We start from the raw sequence: 14697 nt of genomic DNA, 5'->3' as shown, positions 1-14697 counted from the left end.
AAAAGGAGGAATATTGAAAAATGTGCAAAAATTGGTTGTTTCCCCCAACTAACTAATTACCATGCCACGACTTAAGGGTGTGGATATGTTTCAACAAAAAAAAACTTTACAGTTCTTATGGTTAAGGATACAGAGAAAGAGGGGACAATGGGCTGCTTATTACACTAGTACCCAAAGTTTTATATAGCAGTTTCTATTCGTTGGTTTAACAACTTTGGGGACTTTTAATGTTTTTAGATTGGTTGCTGCATTAAGTTGATTGTCCAAGCGATTCAACCACTAATTGTAATCTACAGAAGAAGTAATTTTGTTTATTATCATTAGGGTTGTATATCAATTTATCGATCTTTGTCTTATCCCTTAAGATCTTTAACTTTGAAAACTATATTGTATACAATTTGAATGCTTTATGACAGATATTATTAACATTATATTTTTAATTGCTGTTTATTATATTGCTGTATAAAACCCATAGTATTATAGTAGACTTTGGTCCTTGCCAACTAGCCCTTATCTTATATTCTTCCTATTCCCCTCTTCCACTCTCCCAGGAGTAAAGGGTTAATTAACTTGGCAATAAAGGGTTAACAGTCATACTAGAGATGCTAAAATTGTGATATAGGCTCGTTAAGAGTAAGGGGAATGCATTTTCCTAAAAACAGCTAAAATTCATTACCATTCTCAGTTAGGAGTTCCAGACAACGGTCGTGCAATCAAAGAGTTTAAAGTCTGTTAATTGTTAGGTTTAAAAATTGCAAGATAAAGTTTATTGCCTATCCCTAGATCCCTGGCGAAAAAGCTGAGATTTTTGCATGAAAAATGGTCTTATCATTATTGGTATATCTGTTTCTTATGAGTACATATACATATACCATCCTATAGCATATATATATTTATTTTAGAGGTGTGTATTCAAATCCGCATGCTGTTTAAAATTCATAAATGGACACAATTAAAAATAAATAAGGGAGAAGACAATGGACATTAAATTGATGTATACTGTATTCTGTAGATTAAAATTATTGGTTAAAAAGTTTGGATCCAACCAATCCCAATTCAATCAGAGTTCCCTAAGTACCCAAAAATTATGAAAACTTGTTATATTACTTTGGGTACCAGTGTAATTTTCATTTCAATGACCCTTCCCTCCTTGAGCTAACGAAAAGGAACAGTTTGTTCTGTTGTAATAATATACAGTTCTGATGATTTAATAATGTGATAGAATTGCGAAAATGAATGCACATACCAATATTATCAATAATATCTGTTGCCTACTAAAGTAGTAAGTTGTCTAATTCTATGTGAATTTGCGTGTCATAAAAGATCTTTAAAGGACAATCAAATTAATACACCCTTTAATAAATTTGCAACTGTGTTTTTTTGCAAATATAATTCACTAGGCAGTTATAAAAATAGCCAAGAACCTGTTAGGATTATGACACAAATAAAAATGTAAGATGGGTTGAAAATAAAAAAATAACAACATATTTTACTGTGTCTTTTGTATGTTTTGATGTAATTTTGTGAATATTTAGTATAACTGTTTCCTTTAAAATAATGTTTTTAAAAAAATACACTACAAAAACCACAAAACGCCCTTGTAACATATAATACAGGTATCTAAAGGGATAAGACAATGGCCGATGAATTGATGTACATCCCCGATGATGATACACAAAATTACCCCATCTTTAGATTACAATTAGTGGTTTAAACGTTTAGACACTCAACGTAATGAACTAACCAAACAAAATTCCATAAAAGTCCCCAAAGTTGATCAGCCAACGAATTAGAAAAAGTTAATATAAAACTTTGGGGACTAGTGTAATAAACAGCCTAATGTCCCCTCCCTCCCTGAATTTTAAAGACAGATGAATAAAAGTAGCTTCACAATTTTGACAACATTTGATTTAAAGATTTAATCTGCTTTAAGGCATAAGATGACAATTTTAAAATTATATTTTGAAGATTCCTTTAATAAACTGGCAATTTTAAAAATGAAATTAAATATTTAGCCGGCAGTTATTTTGGCCCAATATATGAGGAAGATTTTTATGTTTCCTTGTAATAATGTTATGGGTGCCAGGTTTTTTTAAGGCCGAAAACCGTAAAATATTTTAGAATTAAAACCATATGGTAAAATATTATAATGACAAAAAGTTATGTAGCCCGTAACCCTGCATAATTACGGAAATATATCAAAAAAAATTACACCCACGTTCTGACAAAAAGTACGGAAATACCCATACAAAATGTTGACACCAATGTTCTGATTGTATAATATAACCTACAATGACCAAAAGAAAATGATATGGCCAAAAGCAGATTGGGGTAATAATAATAATCACTATGATATTTTACCAGAGGTTTAAAAAAGTAAAACAAAGCAGGCAATGATGGTCTCGGGATAGTTTTAGGCTATTTTTCTCCCCCTGATTTTATGATTTTTATTTCATCATTAGAGGAAAATTGTGTTTAATACGATGCTATATATGATTTTTTACAGTATGGCTGAGAACCGGTTCTAATCCAGTGGATATTAATCGGTTTCGAGGAAACAATTTTTCACAGCATTTATATATTTCTTGATATTATGTGAGTGTGAAGTAAAAAAAGCTGTGGCTGCCAAAAAACTTTGGGTACTTTAAACAGCTCTTTGGGTACTTTTCCACAGCATATATATTCATCTATTTCTTGATATTATGTGAGTGTGAAGGAAAAAAAGCTCTAGCTGCCAAAAAACTGCTCGCACACCATAATTTAAACATCAAAACAAATTATATGCGAGACTCCAAGGAATCTAGATGGATGGGACAATGGCCGATAAATTGATGTATTTCCCCCAATTATTATACACAAAAAAGTTGTATCAACTTTTTTTTTTATAGCTAGCCGGTCCTTTTAGTAAGTAGTAGATGTAAAATTTTTCATAGAATTCAGATATGCAATCGTTTTTTTTGTAGACCTCTTATTTTTTAAGTAATTTAAGTTTAAAAAAAAAAAATTAAGTCGATTTTAAGGTACTAAAATGCAACAAAAAAAAAGAAAGAAAATGGCCATTATGAACAAAAATAGTAAGATCTTTAATTTGACACCTTACTTTTTCAATTCTGTCAGGTAATTATTGAAAAAATCGATTTTTTTAAACCCACGAGAATAAAAACTTTGAACTCAATTTTATCATTTCACAAGTAAAAAAATATGGGTTCATATATACCTTTAGAATCAGAAAAATATTACGAATCCATTGTAAGCAAAATTGAAAAAAAAAGTTTATAATATAGTATATAAACTACAATAAAAGGAATTATATGAAAATATCATATTATATTGTACAGGCAACGTCTTAACTTTTGAATTGGGTATAAAAATGGGAAGGGGGTATAGAGGGGGTAAAGAGGGGGTAAAAAAGGGAAGACGATAGTGTTGCCAGAACAAAAAATACAATTGGCCATTTTTATATTTTTTTATTTTTTTACTTTTTTTCAATTTTGCTTACAATGGATTCGTAATATTTTTCTGATTCTAAAGGTATATATGAACCCATGTTTTTTATGTCTGTTTGAGAAAATATTTAGGTCTAAAGTTTTTATTAAACCGAGGTTAAAAAAATAGATTTTTTCAATAATTACTCAACAGAATTTTAAAAGTAAGGTGTCAAATTAAAGATCTTACTATTTATGTTCTTACTGGCCATTTTCTTCTTTTATTTTGTTGCGTTTTAGTACCTTAACCCATTAGTGCCGAGCGCCACTTTTATGGGCCGATCGAGCTGTAAGTTTCAGGGAAGCTTTATAATGGTCAAAACGGAATTCGTATTTTTTTGTTTTGCTCTAGTGGCGTGCACAGGAAAGTTGCAAAAAAACCCGGTTCGGCTTGGCCATAAATACCAACCAGGCATTAACACCCGTTTTTGGTGCTTTCCCCCAGTTTTAAAACCCGGTTGACCTGTATAAACCCGGTTATTTTGACCAAAAATCAAAAAATGTAATTTTTGAACGCCAAAAGTGAGATGAACACTTTTTAGAACTTTGATACGATCCGTAATTGAAAACTACACAACCTCATGTAATCTAAAGAGCTACAAGTATAATACGAAGCGATTTATTTCAAATTTCGTGTTTAGCCGGCGATTTCGGGTAAAAAAACCCTGTTTTGTTGTTGTTGTCAAAAAAGATCTATTAGTGAAACCGGGTAATAAAAATTTCAGACTCAAAATGGAAATGCCGAACCGGGCCTATATAGGGCGTAAAAAAACGATAAAAAAATCATATAAAAAATAATAATTTAAATAAAACGAATTCACAAATAGATGTACTTGTCAATAAACATTAGATTTCACGAAAAAAATCAGCGACTTTACTATAAAAACAAAAAAGTTAGATGGGGTATTTTGAATTGTCATGATTTTCAAACTTTGTTGATCTATACCAGCAAACGGAAGTAAGCTAAACTGCCAGCTCCAGGGGGAAATGAAAGCCAGGGTAGTAGAGGGGGGATTCATACTGAGAATGATGCAATTATGAAGCCGGAAACCGGTTTTTTTTCCATTTTCTGGCACCGGGTTTTAAAACCCGGTTCGGCACTAATGGGTTAAAACCGACTTAATTATTTTTTTTTAAAACTTAAATTACTTAAAAAATAAGAGGTCTACAAAAAAACCGATTGCATATCTGAATTCTATGAAAAATTTTACATCTACTACTTACTAAAAGAACCGGCTAGCTATAAAAAAAAAAAGTTGATACACCTTCTTTATCTATAAAATAGTAGGGTTTTGTTGTCTGATACTTAAGATTTCAATAACTAATGAACTGATTGAGTTCTTCTTTTTTAGAAGGCTTCACATAGGTCCCAGGATGGTTTTATGCTACTTCATTCTTAAATTTAAGCATTTAGATAGTTTTAAGCTATTTTCTGTCCCCGTCTTACCATTTGAATGCAGAGCCCTGTGGCAAGAAAATGAAGGCAAAAGAAGGAAAAACACAAGATTTTTAAGGGAAGCTTATTTTTTTTACCATTGTCTTATCCCTGTAGATCCCTGAATTTACGGGGAAAGTGAGAATTAGGGTAAAGAGAGAGAAAAGTGGAAGCGTTTCATTTTTGGCTCAAAAAATATGTTAAATATTCATTTGTAAAGTGGGGCAACCAATTTTTAAGGTAAAAAAAGTTTCTTTATATTCAAAATTAGTTTAAATGGCAGAAAAAGAGCTTTTGAAATGTAAGGTTAAGTTCTCAAATTAAACTAGTACCCAAAGTTTTATATATCCTTAAACGACTTGAAATTTTGGGTACTTCTTATCATATTTTAATTGATTGGATCACACTTAGAGTATCCAAGCTTTTCAACCAATAATTTATTGCTGAGGGTGTAATGTAATTAAACTTCCTTTGTCTTATCTCTACTTATAAAACCTCCCATTTCGAAATTTTTGGGTCAAAAAATTGGTAGGCCCACTTTACATATTATGAAAAGGCTAATTTTAAATTCAGAAGTAGCTAAAAAAAAGAAATAGATATATTATTACTAGGATGTTACACCAGATTTTCATGTGAAACTCGAAACGGGCTAAAAACGATATCCCCCATCCATCCCCTCCCCTCTTACTAGATGAACGTACCGAACAATAAATGATGTTCATGTTTGCAACCTACATTTTTCCCCTGTCATAAAATCCACGTATATTCTATATCCATTTATGAAGAAGCTGGATGGACATAAGAGAGTTTTCTTTCAAATTATGCCAAAAAAAATTAGAAGGGGGATGGGGGTTAACAAGGATAATGTTTTTAAGTAGCACAGCTTAGAACAATTTTGATAAAATAAGAACAGTAGGTTAGAAAAGTAAGATTATAAAGAAAAACATACAATTATTTTTTGAATTTTTAGAAAGAAAAATTAATAAGTATGAAACACTAATGTTATTGAATTTTCTCGTATTTATCCGAAACCGATTAATATCCAGTGGATTAGAACCGGTTCTCATTCATACGAAAAAACTATGTGTAGAATCGTATTGTATCCAGCTTTCTACGAATATATAAGTATACAACCATAAGATTAAAATCTTATAATAGTACATTTTATATACTCGGAAAGCTGTTTATAATACGATGCGAGAAATAACTATTATGTTTCTTTACTTTTAAATTCACCAGTAACCAACCCTATAAGTCTCTCTACCGTAGGACAAACGTACATACACACTCTAATTATAGAGTAGCTGCGCTACTTTTAAAAACATGAATGGTCTCTCATAAAAATTAGACCATAAAAAGGACCATTAAAAAGAAATGTATATTAAATAGGTTTTAAGATAATTTTAAATTTTAAGTAGGTATCATTTAATGTATTTGAGTAGCTAAATTTGTCTCCTTGCTACTTAAAATCTTTAAACGGCTAAACAACAAGTTTTTATGCCTTTCATGCTATTCTAATGACTAAATGATAAAATAAGTACAAACCCTCCCTAAACCAATATTGCACGCCCTTGAAATCAATAATAATACCCCGGGACTCGAGGGAGGGGACATTGGGCTGTTTGTTACACTAGTCCCCAAATTTTATGATAAAGTTTTTTTATTCGTTGGCTGGACAACTTTGGGGACTTTTATCGAATCTTAATTGGTTGGTTCATTAAGTTGTGTGTTTAACCGTTTTAAACCACTAATAGCCATCTACAGAAGGGATAATTTTGTGTATCATCATTGAGAATTAACATCAATTTATCGGCCATTGTCTTATCCCTTTATATCCCTGAAAAATACCAAAATATCCACAAATATCATTTTTACAATGACAGTTTTGAAATGGGAAAAAAATGAAAAACCACTTTAAATTTTGAACATTTCTATTCTTGCAATATTAAGAACAGTTCCTTTTAAGGAAATATCCTTACATTTTTTTCATTTTTAAGAAAAGCGAAGCTTTTCTATATTAGCTTTTGTCATGTTTGATTTCAAATTCACATAAGGATTCCAATAACAAACAAGTACAATTTAGAAAAAGAAAAGTAACACTATAATCAGCCTTTATTTGTCGATGTTCGTTTGTCAAACTATCTTATTTATTAAGCTTCACTTTATTTGGGTATTGTCATCCTTGTTTCATTTTATAAATCAGTTTTTAAATATTATTTTTATTGTTAATTTTTTAAAATCATATCAAAATCATCCAATCCTATTTTATAAAGTATTAGGGTTTGTTTTTGTATGAAGCTTAGGATCTAAATAACTACTGAACTGATTGGGTTATTTATTTTAGGTAGGCTTTACACTGGTCCTGGGTTGGTTTTAGGCTACTTTTAAGCCTCATTTTTTGAAGACAATATCCTTAAATGTATAGAACACAGCCCCTAGAAAATGCAAGAAGACACAAATTTTGGGAACATTTATTTAGCATCCAATGTCCTATCTCTTGATTGATTGATTGATTAGCCATAGTCTCTTAATGTTTGGACCTAAGTAGTCATGGAGTAGACTGAGACACTTTTGTATAGCCACTAGGGCTATCAAGCTCCACGTTCAAGCACATTATGACTTGACCCGCTATCTCATGAGAGCTACTCATTATTACCTCACCCTCGCCGAGTATGGCAGGTGTCCCAAATTAAGTCACCGTAATGAATGACGCTCTCCGCAGAGGAGCTTGGGATAAGGGTAGTACTGATATTATGTACTTGACTATTAAGTATCCAAACTTACTCAATAATCCCCTTCTTACACAACCAGGGGAAGTTGCGTGAATGTATTCAACTGAGAAATTCGAGTTTCAACATGGAGACTAGAACTCGAACTCTCATCACCGTAACTCAGTGCGTTACCACTGAGTTACGACGCCCCTTTATGTCCTATCTCTGAATTGTAGCGATGCATTTGTGTTTAAATGTCTAAAAGTTGATGTGGTAAAAATTTTGATTTCAGGATATTCCAGGGTTATAGGGTTGGGATAATGGCCTTTAAATTTATGTACATTCACAATAATGCTAAACAAAATTAACCCTTCCGTTGATTACAATGAGTGGTTAAAAAAGTTTGGATACTCAAATAAATAAACCAAAAATCAAAATTTATAAAAAGTCCCCTAAGTTGTTGAGCCAACTAATAAGAAAACTTTGGGGACTAGTGTAATAAACAGCCTAATGTTTCATTAATATGATTTTGGGTACCTCCTATAAATCTAACCCTTTTCTCTTTAAAAAAAAAATATTTTATTTAAAGAAACATTATTATTTTTTGTGGTTATTTTTAGGCTATTTATTTAGACTAAAATATTTTAAACAAGGATGACAAAATCCATAAGTAGTGATTAATAATCATAAAATAAGAGGATAAGATAAATAATAGCAAGACCGACAGACTGACGGACTAAGTAAGTTGTATATTGAATACTCTTTGGTAAGGGGTATCTTTATAAAATGAATATCTAAAATAACAGCCATGAAAATAACATTTCCAACTGTGCGGACGGACGTACAAATTGAATTATAGAGTAGCTTCGCTACTAAAAATATATAAATAAGCAGAAGAAAAGTTTTCTTTTTGTTTCCAGAGTAATTAGAGTTGTTAATGTTTGTATAAAGAACAATAAAATTTACTAGGAGATGCAATTGCAATAATGGATTTAATATACGTGGATATATTGACAGGGGAAAATTTGGCGTCAATTTAGGTGGCTAATATAGACCATATTTATTACTTAGTTCGTTCATACAGTAGGGGGAAGGGAAGGGGATTGGGTAAAGCGGGTGGATGGGAGTATAACTTTAATAGAGTACATGATAATCTAGTGCAATATATCCAAGTAATAAAGTATCGATTACTGCAATTAAAAGATGTAAAGAAAATAAAAAACTAGGCCATTTTAGAGGACAATTATATCCATAATTAAGTTAACGAGAAACTAACCGCTGAACCGATATGGTGCACTTTTACAGAAAAATTTCGCATAGGTCCTTGGAAGGTTTATGACTATTTTTTGAGAGAGGTAACACTACCCTCCGAGGGAAATCGCCCCTAGAAAAATAAGCAACCACCCAAAAATTGTTGTAATATCTGTCTTTAAATTACTTGTTCTATTTTAGTGAATGGGCCTAAAAACTTTGAAAACTAAGTTTAAAAAGTTTTTCTGTGTCTCTTTCTTTTCTTTTCTGTGTAAATTCTCGTACTTCTTTGGAAAAACAGGTATTTTTTAGTAGCGAAGCTGCTCTATAATTATGGTAGGTCCGTCCGTACGGAAGGAATGTCACTTATCGTAAATTTAGGCTTGTTGCAATTGTACTATCGATTTAAAAATGTACATGACGATTCCTGTAACAGTTAGGTACGATTTAGAAAGCGTTGCTACTCTATATTCGTTACCAGAAAGTCCATACGTCCATTTAAAACATGCTGAAAACTACCTTTTTTAACCAAATTGTATAATATTATTATCCTATTCATCTGATTTAAATGTAATGATGATTACAATAACAATATGGTACAATATTAAAAACAAAGCATCAAAATATATTAGTGTGATTTTAAAGTCTGATCTTAGAGGTTTGCAATTATGGATGTTGTTATCCTTATTTTAGGGTTTCATACAAAAAATCTAAATTATAGATGACATAAAGTCCAGTGGCTTTTTATTGGGGGGTATCAAAAATATCCCCCCCCCCCCCACAAAACATCAGGAGGAAAATTATTGTCATTGTTCAGTGCGATTCTTAAAATTTTAAACGTTTCCAATTTTTGTCAACTTTCAGAAATTATATTGAATCAGAGAGAGAGATAGAGGGGACAATGGCTGTTTATTACACTAGTCCCCAAAGTTTTTTGGTATCTTTTCTTATTTATTGGCTTAACAACTTTATGGACTTTAGTGAATTTTAACTGGTTGTTTCATTAATTTGAGTGTTCAAACGTTTAATCAACAGAAGGGGTAATTTAATCATCATTGGAGATGTACATCAATTTATCGGCCATTGTCTTATCCCTTTAGATCCCTGAAATTGAATCTGAATTTTGAAGCATACAACTTAAAGGCTGAAAATCTATGTAAACAATTTTTGAGGGAAATATTTTAAGGATTGAGCTGAATGTTTTTGTTGAAAGTTGTTCTAGGTAATCAAGAAACACAAAATACAAAAGAAAAGGAACAAACTTTTTATTATGTAAAGAGTAAGAAGTCTAATCCTTAAAAATTACATTTTTGACAACCCTAAAATATATTTTCAACTTTAAAAAAATTGTAAATATATTTATGTAAAAATACTATTATCTCATCAAAATGTGTTTAACGTGTTCCTCAAAATTGCTTTTATATTTTTTTGCAACCCACATACCATCAAACAACTCACACAAACACACAAACACACACACATACACACGCACAGCAGCGCAAACATGTTATTTCATAATTTTTAGATTGTAAGATATTCTCTTTTTTTAAAGCAAGCGCTACTCTATAATTGACATTGTCTGTCCGTAACGATAAGGGGGAAATGTTATTTTCAGGATAAACAGCTAAAATATTTGGTCCGTCGATCTTTTGATTGTGCGTCAAAAGACATAAAACATGTTAACCCGGGCCTTCGGCCCCTTTGGTCTAACAAAACTGGTAAATCTTATTTTATATTTTAATATCCGCGAAAAGATGTCTATAATACGCTGCGATAAATAACTATTCTAGGACCTTACCTGGAAAATATTGGCATGTAGATACTTGATCCTGTTGTGTGCCAGGTTCAGCAGGACCAAGCTGGTCAGGCCGGTGAATGACCGCTGGGACAAGCAGGTAGTGCAGGGGGCCTCCGGGCAGGACAAGCACGGAGTGGCCAGCTGGTTGTACGAGAGGTCCAGCACAAATAGACGGCCAAGTGGCGCAAATACACGGTGAGATAGCACTGATAGTCTGAAATAAAAATAATGATTGATAGATAGATAGATAGATAGATAGATAGATAGATAAACGCTCTTTCTATGTACCATCTAGTAATACCCCAAAAATAAAGTTTTAAAACTTTGGGAGAAGATTCATTTTAAGTCCATTGCTACATTCACCCCTCTCTATCTGATAAAAGCGCACGCCAAATGATAATCCTATATCATGTTTGGCTAATCCAAAAACAAACAAAAAATTTTAGACAAATTTAAGTATTATTATTATTATTATTTCTATTATGGACATAAGAAAATAAACACAGAATTAGAGTGTTACAATATAATTACTAAAATTATTAGTCAATTTTTAGCCAATTTAAAAAATCACGTAAAAATGGATGTAGAATATACGTGGATATTATGACAGGGAATAAATTGTCGTCAATTGCTAACATGGACATAATTTATTGGTCAGTCGTCCATCCATTATAAATGAGAGGGGGTAGGGATAATTATTTTTGCCAGCTACAAGCTTTACTTAATTAAAGTACATTATAATCTGGTGTAAGATCCAATTAAAAATAAATCCGTTGGCGTAAAGTAAAAATATAGAATGTATACTAAAAACAATGTACAAATTTTTGGCCTAATATTAGGGCATAATTGTTTAGCTTCATTATAAAAACACCTATGATTTTCCACTTAATAAACAATAAATTGGATTAACAAATATGAATTCAACTAAAATTTGTGGAGTGTGTTTTCACTTCCGCAGTAGTATAAGAAGTAATAGGATGTCTAGTTGTGTGTGTGTGTCTGTACCGAAGAATCTCGCTAACAGCCGAACCGATATGGTTATACTTTGCAATGTAGCTTCTTATAGGTCCTAGGGGGGTTTGTAACTATTTTGGGAGAGGGTATCCCCAACCTCCCAAGATATACCAAGTACCAACCTTACAAAAAAGCTACCCCACCCCAAAAAAAAAAAAAAAATATTTATTTATTTAATTGTGTATTTTTGCAATTATGAAAAACTATGCGAGTGTGATAATATTCATTTCTACTGATTTGTTAATGTGATAGCTAACCTATCAAAAAAAAGAACACAGCCTTTTTTCTCTAAATAATATTATATTATATTTTAATTTATATCATTATAAGATTAGCAAAAAAAGCAATTTAAAAGCATCTGTTCATTTTTTATAAATTTGCTCTTTTTAAAGAAGCTTAAAAATGTTCAAAATTTTATTATTTTAGATATTCAACTATTACAATTTTAATCTTCTAAATCCTATTCTATTACATAAAGTAGAAAGGGTTTTTTAAGTAAAGCTTGATGTCTACCGATTGAGCTACCAATTTTATGGAAGCTTTTTTACTGGGTCCCTGGATGGTTTTAGACTATTGTTAAACTTTCCTTACTGCTTCGAATATGCTAGAATATATATATATATATAAATATATAAATTACCTACACAATTTTTCTATTAAAAGGCCGCAAAAAGGCAAAGAAAAACAAACAGAGTATGTAGACTCGTAGAGACTTTATTGAGCTATAAAAGTTGCCCATAATTAACGTCTGTATCATTAGATATGACCATAAAATCTTTACTTTATATCTTCAGCCCCTCAATAAAATGTCTCTATCAGTTCAGGGAGGGAGGAGACATTGGGCTGTTTTTGTTACACTAGTCCCAAAAGTTTTATAATAACATTTTCTTATTTGTTTGCTTGATAACTTTCAAGGGTTTTAATTGAATTTGATTGGTTGGTTCATTCAGTTGAGTGTCCAAACGCTGTAATCTATCCTACTGAAGTAAAGTTCTGACCAATTAATGAGGACTAAGTAACAACCTAAATTGACGACTAAATTTCCCCTGTTATAATATCCACGTATTAATTTAATTCAATAAAATCTAACGATACATCTCTCTTCTTCTTGAAATAATTTATATTTTCTTTCTCCCTCTCTTCTAAAATTAGTTGTATATAAGATCTGTTGCTGATTTTAATTAAGGATCTAAAGGGATAAGACAATGGCAGATAAATTGATGTACATTACCAATGATGATACACAAATTTACCCCTACTGTAGATTACAATTAACAACGTTTAGACAATGAACTTGGTGGACCAACCAGCCAAAAAGTTGTTACGGTAAGGAATACGAAAACTTTATCATAAAACTTTGGGGACTAGTGTAATAAACAGCCCAATGTCTCCTCCCTCCCTGCAGTTTAATCATCTAACAAAGAGCTATTTAAGTCGGTATTTGAATCATGCTAAAGCTTTAACAACCCGTTTGAAACAGACAACTGGCTAAATAAGTATCGTTATCAGTCTGACAAAAGATGAAGGGCACATTGGACTGTAAATTACACTGGTACCCAAAGTTTTATAACCACGTCATCAGAGTAATTTTATCGAATCATGATTGATTCCAAACTAGAAATAATTTTAATCTACAGAAGGGGTAATTTTGTTTATTATCATTAGGGATATACATTAAATTTAAGTCTTTTGTCTTATCCATTTAGATCCCAGGAAAACTCTGAGAAAAAAATTAGAGTATAAGAGAAGTAAAAATAAAGAAAACACTTAAAATAAATACTAGAAGTCAAACTTAAGTGGTTATCAACTGTCTATAGAAATATTTATTTTACAGAAATTGCTATGGTTATAAATAAATGGAATAAAAATTCCCATAGGTTTAATTTCTAAATCCAATCTAGGATCTTAAGGGACAAGACAATGGATGATGAATTGATGTGCATCCCCAATTACGATTGACAAACTTACCCTTTCTGTAAATTATTATTAAAAAAGAGTTCTGTATATACCAATCAAGATTTATTAAAAGTACCCAAAGTTTTGAAGATTATAATTTATAAAACTTTGGGTACCAGTGTAATTTACTGGCTAAATATTTTGCTGTCTTGGACACCTTAATGTAAATTTGAAGTACATAACAAATTGTATAGAAGCTGAGCTACTATCTAATAAACTACATTTTTTAATATTAATATGATTAGTAAATAAAAGAATGATTGAATGAATGGGATAAAAAAGGATTATCAGGGGGGGAAGAAAGGGATGTAGATGACTAAAAAATAAATAAAGGCCCCTAGAGACCTATAGGTTCGATTTTTCGGGAGGGTTGCGGTTATGTTATACTCCCCCAAACAGTTATAAACCTTCCCTGGATCTATGAGAAGCTACATTGTAAAGGAGAACCTTATCGGTTCTGCGGTTAGTAAGATCTTTCGGTACAGACAGACAGACAGACAGACATCCTGTTACTTTTATATGAGAATATTATAAAAAATGATTCTTTTTCTTATTTTTTGTATAAACCATCCTTAAACCATGAGGGATTATATTTTGGATAAAAAGATTATGTTTTACATGCCTAGATTATACTACCATACATATTACAACATACAGGGTGAACCTAAAAAGATTATGTTTTACATGCCTAGATTATACTACCATACATATTACAACATACAGGGTGAACCTAAAAAGATTATGTTTTACATGCCTAGATTATACTACCATACATATTACAACAACATACAGGGTGAACCTAAAAAGATTATGTTTTACATGCCTAGATTATACTACCATACATATTACAACATGCATGATGACCCACAAAAAAATAGTCCTTTAGAAATGATATTAAAGACCATTTTAAGTTATTATACAAAATTTCGGGTATTTTTATGAATTTCTTTTTTTAATGATGGCATTATTTGAAAGAAAAAATACAAGACATTTGACGATTTTAAGAAACATCTTCTTAAAATTTTAAAAACCATGTTTTCAAAAACT

The 14697-nt window shown here is 31.2% G+C and overlaps 1 protein-coding gene across 1 annotated transcript in view; it reads right to left on the bottom strand.

The window, feature by feature from the left end:
- LOC145306247 (toll-like receptor Tollo) overlaps positions 1-14697 on the bottom strand; it is a 176995-nt gene that overhangs the window by 82935 nt on the left and 79363 nt on the right. The window contains exon 8 of the mRNA XM_080148310.1: positions 10681-10894. Within this exon, the coding sequence (XP_080004436.1) occupies positions 10681-10894 (214 nt within the window). The remainder of the gene's footprint in view (positions 1-10680; positions 10895-14697) is intronic.

This window comes from Acartia tonsa, chromosome 14 (assembly GCF_053477335.1).
Source record: "Acartia tonsa isolate MP-2025a chromosome 14, ASM5347733v1, whole genome shotgun sequence".
Taxonomy (NCBI): Eukaryota; Metazoa; Arthropoda; class Copepoda; order Calanoida; family Acartiidae; genus Acartia; species Acartia tonsa.
This window is presented reverse-complemented; position numbering and strand designations above follow the sequence as displayed.